Source organism: Acartia tonsa, chromosome 15, assembly GCF_053477335.1.
Source record: "Acartia tonsa isolate MP-2025a chromosome 15, ASM5347733v1, whole genome shotgun sequence".
NCBI lineage: Eukaryota > Metazoa > Arthropoda > Copepoda > Calanoida > Acartiidae > Acartia > Acartia tonsa.
This window is the reverse complement of record NC_137274.1, coordinates 15,270,019-15,280,449: the sequence shown is the minus strand read 5'-3', so window position 1 is coordinate 15,280,449 and position 10,431 is coordinate 15,270,019. Positions and strand designations below refer to the sequence as shown.

The following is a 10,431-nucleotide window of genomic DNA, read 5'->3' as shown; positions in this document are numbered from 1 at the left end:
GTCTGTCCATCCGTCCGTCCGAAACTCAATGGGTATTCAGCTGCTATTAGCGCTAGAACTAAATCAATCAATTGCAGTCCGAGCGCTTTGAAGCAGTATTTTAGCCAGGTAAAGAAATCTAAGAATATTCATTCTCACATAAAGGACCCCTTAAATAGTGGATGTAAATATTCTTTTTTTCTCCCCGAGGTAGTCATTTTTCTCCCCGGTATCATTTTTTGGAACTGTGGGAAAAAACAGGAGAAAAAATATGTTTTAGTATAAAGAAATGTTCTATCGGTTTCAAACCTTTTCCATTCGATAGATCTTCCCGAGTTTGGAAAAACTGTCTGACCGATTTTTAAAATTCAATCTGTGAAAAAAAATATTCAAGTTTGAATTTTCTGTTTTGAAAATATTATTTTACATGTATTGACGCCATCTGGGATTATGATAATTTTTTTCTGAAATTTTTATTTCAAAATTAAATTTTTACTATGAAAAAAATCTTTGAACTTAAATTGACCAATAATTCAAAGATTTTTTCTATTTAATTTGGAAGATTTTTTTTATTTTTAATTTTAATGTTCAATTAAAACACAACAGTGAAAAAAATGAAAATTAAATTTAAAAAATTAAACCACATTTTAGCATAAAAATGAGTTTTTGCTTAATTGAGAATGATATTCCTATCCAGTTTTTTGTTTAGGAATGAATATTTTTTACCCGAGGGAATAAATGATGGAGCGATAGCTCATCATTTATTCATGATAGGATAGGAATACCCCATTTTTCTCCCTTATTCCATTTCTTACAGACGGACGGGTGGACATTTCCGACTAAAGTTTTGATGAATAGCACCATATTTTAGACAGCTTTCCGCAGATATCAAAATGAAAAATTGTAAGACTAACAAAACTGTTTTAATTTTATGACTTATATTTTGATATTCGTGGAAAATTGTCTGAAAGATGATGCTATACATGATTTTTAAGTATAACTAACACCGGTAACAAACAGCTTCGGAGCCATACTGGAATATATGTTATCAGAATTCTAAAGGGATAAGACAATGGTCGACAAATTGATGTACATCCACAGTGGTGATCCACAAAAAATACCTTCTATAGATTGCAATTAGTGGTGGAAACGTTGGGTCACTCAACCAATCAAAATTCACTAAAATTAGCCCAAAAGTGTTTAGTCAAGGTTAAAAAAACGTTATCATAAAACGTTTGAGGACTAGTGTAATAAACAGCTCAATGTCCCCTATCTCCCTGATATATGTTATACTATTTTTTAGGAAATCTGCACCATTGAAGAAATCAAACAGTAGAGTTAGTTCAAGTGGCAAACTGAGCTTAAGGTAGGCAAATTGATTCCACCAATAGGAGAATACTAAAGGAACATACAAGAGTTCTCATTGGTTAAAATTGTGTACACTTTTTGTGACATAGGGGCATATTTTTTTTATTATGAGTCAGCTATAGATTGTTGCATTTTAGGACTAAACTTTTCCTGGGTAAATTAATTTGATTAAAAATATTTCCCTCGTTCAATGTGAAGCATATGACAAAACATATATTAAGTTAGTTATGGAATTCTTTTAGTAAGGTTAACTTTATAAAAATCATATCGTTAAATAAATTCGTCTCAAATTTCATCGCCCGTCGATAGTTATTACATTACGGGAAAAAAAGAACACCCTATATTATTTGTCTTTGAAGACTTCTTCGAAATCCGCCTTGTGAGGAATTTTCCATCTCTTTTTTAGAGGATTTCTTTCCTTTTCTCCTCTCATCTCTCTCATTTTTATGACGTCATGTAACTGATTTTTGAGACACTTTGTCCAGCTACTTCTAAAGGCCTCTGTTATCTATGTGTATAAAAAAATCTATCCTAGACCCCGCAAATAGCGAAGCCGCTATTATATATATATATGCAATAAAGCAAGCCAATTTGTAAATTTTAAAAATTGGAAGATTTTATAAAAAAAAAGTTGTCCCAAATATAGGTATTAAATAACAAATCTATCTATCTATCTATTACAGGGTTGAAAGTTTTAAAGAGGAGAAGAGTAGTGGGACTCAAACAGAGCTCCCCGCAAGATCCAAAACATTAAACAACAATATCAATAAGAAATATGTGGGACAATATAGAAAAGCCAATAACAGGTTTGTCTTTTTTATAGGCTGCTATTAGAGGTAGAAGGCTTAATTTATTTTTTTGATAATATGTCTCTCTTTCTCTTTATCTCTATCTCTCTCTATCTATCTCTCTCTCGCTCTCTCTCTCTCTCTCTCTCTCTCTCTCTCTTTCTCTCTCTCTCTCTATCTATCTATCTATCTATCTCTCTCTCTCTCTCTCTCTCTCTCTCTCTCTCTCTCTTTCTCTCTCTCTTTCTCTCTCTCTCTCTCTCTCTCTCTCTTTCTCTCTCTCTCTATCTCTCTCGCTCTGTCTCTCTCTCGCTCTCTCTCTCTCTCTCTCTCTCTCTCTCTCTCTCTCTCTCTCTCTCTCTCTCTCTCTTCTCTCTCTGTCTCTCTCTCTCTCTGTCTCTCTCTGTGTCTCTCTCTCTCTCTCTCTCTCTCTCTCTCTCTCTCTCTCTCTCTCTCCCTCTCTCTCTCTCTCTCTCTCTCTCTCTCTCTCGCTTTCTCTCTCTCTCTCTCTCTCTCTCTCTCTCTCTCTCTCTCTCTCTCTTTCTCTCTCTTTCTTCCTAAATAATGTAACTTATGTATATTTTATGTTTATTAAAATTTCAGAACGGCTCCAAGTAAACCTGTTAGAAAAAATAAGGGGAAAAACGAAGGTATTTATTTTCAATTTTCTATCTATCTATATAAATATCAATCTATATATCTATCTATTAATAAAAATAACTATTATACATCAATCATTGCGACACCAGGAGCCATCCAATTTGAAAGGTACCTAAAAAAGTACTGAATCCCATATTTCGCTTTTCTTGTAGATTTTTTTCCTGGTTCATTTTACTTTTTTTTTGTCAAAAAATTATGTAAAAAAATTTCTCTAAAGGATGACAACATCCATAAGTGGCGAAGCTAATTATAAAAGGACAAACGGAATATGTGAGTTATAAAGCATATTCTAAGTTATCATCCTTATATAAAAGTACCAGGATGTCTGTCTCTCTCTTTCTCTGTGTTCCGAAGGATCTTGAAATGATATGTTTCTCCTGTACAATATAGCTTCTCATATTGGGACATAGGTGATGGGAAGGTTTATAACTATTTTTTTATTTTTTTAATTAAAATTAAAAATGATGGGGGAAGAAGAAGAAAAAAAAAAAAAATTTCCAACCCCCAAACTATTTTTTTTTTACTTTTTTTTTTAAATCTAAAATAAGAAATTGGGTTATCAAATTCGACTCCCCCCTCCTCAAGTGCCCCTAGAGGCCTCTAGGGGGCGTAGCCGCTAGTCTTATAATAAAGTAACAGGATGTGTGCTTACCTGTGTGTCTGTCTGTACCGAAGGATCTCGCTAACCGCTGAACTGATCAAGTTCTCCTTAACAGGGTAGATTCTCATAGGTCCCTGGAAGGTTTATAACTATTTTGGGGGAGGGTACAACCACCCTCCCCAGAAAAATCAACAAAAATTAATAAAAATAAAAAAAGCATTTTTGAAATTAGCTAAAAACATAACAAACACCATATATATATCGGCGAGAAAAATATTTTTGGTAGATAGCTGATTTTAAAATAGATCGGAAATAAACAATTTTACGTGTCCCTAGAGGCCTCTAGGGGCGTAGCCGATAGTAAAAAAGAAAGAGAGAAAAGAATATGATATTTTGAAATAATACACTATTATATAGAAATAAATTAAGCATTACCGACAAACTAACAGATAAAGTAAATTATATAATGGATGCTTATTGCTTTACTTAGAATTCGCACCGTACCTAGCATCTAAAGACTCTTTAGGGGCCGAAAAAGGTTAAAAAAATACCATTCTAAGACTTGAATCTGAAAATAAAAAAGCCTAAAACCACCAGAGAACCTATGTGAAACTAACCTAAAAATAGAGAATCCAATCGGTGCATAAGTTGTCGAGATTTAAGAAACTTCAGAAAAAAATCTTGTGGCTAAAAAATTACTTTTCTTACAGATGGACGGACTGACTGACACTTGAACTTATAGAGTAGCTTCGCTAAAAAAAAATTGAATATTTATTTTTTTCTGTCATTTCTAACCATGACAGATTTGTACGCTTGAGGAAGGGGACATTGGGCATCTTCATTGTATACACTAGTCCCCAAAGTTTTATAATAATGCTTTTTTATTCGTTGGCTTAACAACTTTTGGGACTTTTATTAAATTTTGATTGGTTTTTTCATTAAGTTGAGTGTCCTAACGTTTCGACCATTAATTATAATCTACAAAAGGGTAATTTTTTTGTGTATCATCATTGGGGATGTACATCAATTGATCGGCCAATGACTTATCCCTTTAGATCCCTGTATTGAAATTCCCTGTTAAAAAGTTGTGTCGCTATTATGTAAACATTTTTTATAAAAAGCATTTTAGTAACATTTAAGTCCCTTTGAAAAAGGAAATCTACTATTCCACTTTTCCCTTTCTTGGTGATGATATCATCAAGGCCGATATGATTTTTGTAATGTACCATTCCACTTTCAAAAGAGACGAAACTGGAATGGTGGTTTACTTTTTTAACATCAACATAATAAAGCTGGTCCATTTTTATAGAATCAGAAATATAATCTATGATTACGGTTTTGACCCTCTAAAAAACGTAATCTACCATTCTACTTTCCTCTCTCTTGGTGATGATATCATCGAGGCCGATATGATTTTTGTAATTAACCATTCCAATTTTGCCTCTCTTCATAATGATATCATTAAGGCCGATATGATTTTTGTAATGTACCATTCCACTTTCAAATTCAAATTTTTATAGAAGCAGAAATATAATCTATGATTACAGTTTTGTCCCCCTAAAAAAAGGTAATGTATGATTCCACTTTCCCCTCTCTTGGTGATGATATCATCAACGGCGATACGATTTTGTAATGTACCATTCCACTTTTAAATGAGACGAAACTGGAATGTTGGTTTACTTTTTTAACATCAACGTAATACAGTTGGGGAGTTGAATCCATTTTTATAGAAGCAGAAATATAATCTATGATTACGGTTTTGACCCTCTAAAAAGGGTAATCTACTATTCCACTTTCCCCTCTCTTGGTGATGATATCATCAAGGCCTATACGATTTTTGAATGTACCATTCCACTTTCAAGAGAGACGAAACTAGAATGGTGGTTTACGTTTTTAACATCGACATAATTATAATCATACATAGTGTTTTTAAATTATTTTAATTTGTAGTGTATATCAAATAAGTAACAGATCTATAGTACAGATGTATATATAGACAACCACCTCCCTTCCTTTTTCAAAGATCTCTTTCGTCTGCTTCTTAATTATTTTCTGCTACTTGGCCCTGTTAATATAAGCGACACTATTGGTTGATTTTCAATGACCCAATAAAAAGGTTGCACAAGGTGGTTTCGATGGGGAGATACAGTTATATGACCCTTTCTCCCTCTAGTATTTTACTCTAATAAATAAGGGAAGGGAGAAGACTTTGGACTGTAAATTACACTGGTACCCAAAGTTTTATAACCACGTATTTTTATTCGTAAGCTCAAAAACTTTTCCTACTTCTATTAAATTTTATTTGGTTGTTACAGACTCTTTAACTGTTAATTATTTGATATCCTTATACTAAAGTAACAGGATGTTTGTCTGTTTGTGTATCTTTATGTCTGTACCGAAGGATCTCGCTAACCGCTAAACCGATTGGATTCTCCTTAACAGGGTAGCTTCTCATAGGTCCGGGAAGGTTTATAACTATTTTCTTGGGGGGATGAGACACTCTCACCCCCCCCCCAAAAAAAAATGAAAAATACCCCCCCCAAAAAAACAAAATTCCATCCCCAAAAATATTTTTTTTTACTTTTTCTTTTAAAATCTAAAATAAGAAATTGGGTTATCAAATATATCAAAGATATCAATTTATCGTCCATTGTCTTATCCCTTTAGATCCCTGATATGCAGCATCAATCTAAGTTACTGAATTAAATGAGACAACAAATCGCGGGAACATTGCAGGGATCTAAAGGGATAAGACAATGGCCAATAAATTGATGTACATCCCCCATGATATATACAGAACTGCTCCTTCTCTAGATTACAATTAGTGGTTGAAACGTTTGAACACTAAACCAACCAATCAAAACCATACCAAAGTCCCCAAAGATGTTAAACCAACGAATAAGAAAACATTTTAATAATACTTTGGGGACTAGTGTAATAAACAGCCCATTGTCCCCTCCCTATCTTTCTGGCGGGAATGACTTTTTATGAGTCCAAATAAAAATTCTAAAATTGTTTTTTTATTCAATTATTTTGACAAAGAGTATGAATACAGTTTTGGTAAGAGATCGGTTTTTAAATGTTTTGTCCACTATGGGCTTGGAGTCTAAAAAAAATCAGATATTAAATACCCTAAAAAATCCTACTTTTATGGATAAGACAATAGACAATGAAATTGATTTTCATCACCAATGATAATAAACAAAATTACCCATTTTTTAGGTAAAATTATTGGTTGAAAAGTTTGGAAACAATTAATCAATATAACGTGGTTATTAAACTTTGGGTACCAGTGTAAATTACAGCCCAATGTCTCTTCCCTCTCTGAATATTTTCAAATTATTTTATTTAAGAAATTAAAGAGCCCAACTATGCTTTGCAATGAGATGCGCCTGTTATTGAGCCAAGGCATTTCCTTTACTCTTACTATTTAATAGAAAGAACCATTTATAACGTCTTTAGTTTTGACTCGGCGTTGGACTGATACTATAACCTATTATTTTTTTTTATTGGATATTGTATGTATATATGTATGTATTTCATTAATTTAACTATCAATATACAATTTATGATAATAATATAGGATAAGGTAAGAATAGTTTATGGTACAAGGATAGTAGAGCTTAGTACACCTCTTTTAGTACATGGCAATACTGGTAGAGGTTTTACTACTAACTCGATTATGATCTGAATTTAGGGGTGTAAAAACCCCCGGAGATATGATATTACTATGTGAAATGGGTAATTAAAGTCTACCCTAACCTCCTTTTCCAATTTTAGTTTACAAAATATTTGGAGAGGGGATTCATTTCTTAACAAGGGGCGATTTCTCTTTGGAAGATCGTAGTACCCAAAATAATTATAAACCTTCCCAAGCTTTATGAGAAGCTTAATTGTAAAGGGTATTTTTTCAGGAACATAATTTTTCAAAAGGTGTTTTTTTTGTTTTCTAACCCACAACTTTTCATATTCTCTAGCAGTATGTGAAATTATTCAGAGATCTTAAGGGATAAGACACTGGAAAATGAATTGATGTAATTAACAAATAATATTAAAGAAAATTACTCCATTAAAGTTAATGGTTGAAAAATTTGGACACTTTTAATTATGAAGCACCTGAACAGAATTTGACTTAAGTACCCAAAAAAGAGAGTTTAACTTTGGGTACCAATATCCTCACCCTCCGTGGAAATTATTTGATGAAGCAAAACAAATCCTATAATTAACATTCATTTTTAGCACGGGGGAGTTGGTAAGGGGGTGATACCCCTCTGAGATAAATTTGAGGGGTAACCCAAAATTTTGTTAATTTGCCCCCAACGTCAAAAGATCCAATTTACTTTTAATATATATTTCTATATCTATCTATCTATCTATCTATCTATCTATCTATCTATCTATCTATCTATCTATCTATCTATCTATCTATCTATCTATCTATCTATCTATCTATTTATCTATCTATCTATCTATCTATCTATCTATCTATCTATCTATCTATTTTTCTATGTATCTATCTATCTATCTATATATACTTATTTTTCTTTATTATTAGAAAGAACAAGTTCGCCGACGCACTCTGCAAATTCCAGCACTTCAGGAAGATAGAATAATTAGGCTATAGAAACTACCTGTATTACATTCTACTCTTCTACAATATTCTATTACTTATTATTCTATGTAGTCTATACTAACTACCTATATTATATTATATTACTTATTATTCTATGTAGACTATACTAACTACCTATATTATATTATATTACTTATTATTCTATGTAGACTATACTAACTACCTATATTATATTATATTAATTATTATTCTATGTATACTATACTAACTACCTGTATTATATTCTAGTACTTATTTTTCTATGTAGAATATACTAACTTCCTATATTATATTCTATTACTTATTATTCTGCGTAGACTATTGTAGACTATACTAACTACCTATATTATATTCTATTAATTATTATTCTATGTATACTATACTAACTACCTATATTATATTCTATCAATTATTATTCTATGTAGACTATACTAACTACCTGTATTATATTCTAGTACTTATTTTTCTATGTAGACTATACTAACTACCTATATTATATTCTATTACTTATTATTCTGCGTAGACTATTGTAGACTATACTAACTACCTATATTATATTCTATTAATTATTATTCTATGTAGACTATACTAACTACCTATATTGTATTGTATTACTTATTATTTTATGTAACTATACTAACTACCTATATTATATTCTATTACTTATTATTCTATGTAGACTATACTAACTACCTATATTGTATTCTATTAATTATTATTCTATGTAGACTATATTAACTACCTATATTATATTATATTACTTATTATTCTATGTAGACTATACTAACTACCTATTTATTATTCTATTAATTATTATTCTATGTAGACTATACTAACTACCTATATTATATTCTATTACTTAATATTCTATGTAGACTATACTAACTACCTATTTTATATTCCATTAATTATTATTATATGTAGACTATTCTAACTACCTATATTATATTCTATGACTTATTATTATATGTATACTATACTAACTACCTATATTATATTCTATTAATTATTGTTTTATGTAGACTATACTAACTACCTATATTATATTTTATTACTTATTATTTTATGTAGACTAAACTAACTACCTATATTATATTCTAAATGTAATTATTCTATGAAACTAGGCTACAGTAGTCCTTCAGCTGGAGTACAATCAAAGGAACTAATTCAGATTTTAAAAATTCATTATTAAAACAATATTGGCTGTAGGCATGTTTAATGCTATTTACAGCAGTAAAATTGTAAAAAAAAAAGGATGACAACATCCATAAAAGCGAAGGGGACTTTTTGATTAATAATTTTTGAATAAATCAAAATAGAGTTACTTATTTTATGAAACAAATTTAATCAGAGGTGGATTCTTTTTAAAAATTAGGGCCGCTGCTTGTTGGTGAGGAAAAATTATTTTTGTGAAAAATCCTCCAAAACAGTATAAAAAATCTGCAAAAATTAAATAAAATCATAAACAGGTTATTAACATAAGATTTTGTTCAATTTTTGTAGATTTTTTTTCCAAAATAATTTTGCCTTGCCAGTTAGCAGCGGCCCTAATTATTTTTAAGAATCCACCTCAGTCTTTAATTATTAAACAATGGACGATAAATTTAAGTTTATCTCCAATGATGATAAACATAAATATCCCTTCTATAAATTATTGGTTGAAAAGTTAGAACCAATTAATAAAAATTTGAGTAAAGTATCCAAAGTTTCAGAGAATAAGAAAGCGGGATTATAAAACTTTGGGTACCAGTGTAATTTACAGTCCAATATCCCATCCCCTCCTAAGTTAAAACTCAAAATCGTTGAAAGAATTGGTTGAAAGCGATAGGTCAATTCTAACATGCCTAAATTTAACATCATATGATCATAAGGTTGAAAGGGATAAGACAATATTCGATAATTTAGGTACATCCCCAATGATGATACACAAAATGACCCCCTCTATAGATTATAATGAAAGGTGAAACGTTCGAAAGGACACTCAACTTAATGAACCAACCTATCAAAATTCACTTAAAGTCCCCAAAGTTGTTAAGCCAACGAATAAGAAAAGTTTTTTTATTGACTAGTGTATTAAACTCTCTCTCTCTCTCTCTCTCTCTCTCTCTCTCTCTCTCTCTCTCTCTCTCTCTCTCTCTCTCTCTCTCTCTCTCTCTCTCTCTCTCTCTCTCTCTCTCTCTCTCTCTCTCTCTCTCTCATAAAAAGCGTCATACCTTTATTCGTGGTTAAAATTATACGCAAATAATGCGTACCTAATGCGTCGAACGCGTTTTTGATTATCTCAGACACGATGGGAAAAAAGTAGATTTTTAGTAAATATTAGTTGGTTAAAAAGGTTGAAGTTATTTTGTGTATCATAATTGGCAATGTACATCAATTTATTGTACAATGTCTTATGCCATTAGATGCAGATTATGGAGAAA

The 10,431-nt window shown here is 31.1% G+C and overlaps 1 protein-coding gene across 1 annotated transcript in view; it reads left to right on the top strand.

Annotated features, from left to right (window-relative positions):
• The window catches only part of LOC145306936 (uncharacterized), an 80,843-nt gene that overhangs the window by 27,850 nt on the left and 42,562 nt on the right, over positions 1-10,431 (top strand). Inside the window, exons 11-15 of the mRNA XM_080149275.1 lie at positions 1,283-1,345; positions 2,031-2,153; positions 2,739-2,785; positions 7,952-7,997; positions 9,134-9,169. Coding sequence (XP_080005401.1) covers positions 1,283-1,345; positions 2,031-2,153; positions 2,739-2,785; positions 7,952-7,997; positions 9,134-9,169 — 315 coding nt within the window. The remainder of the gene's footprint in view (positions 1-1,282; positions 1,346-2,030; positions 2,154-2,738; positions 2,786-7,951; positions 7,998-9,133; positions 9,170-10,431) is intronic.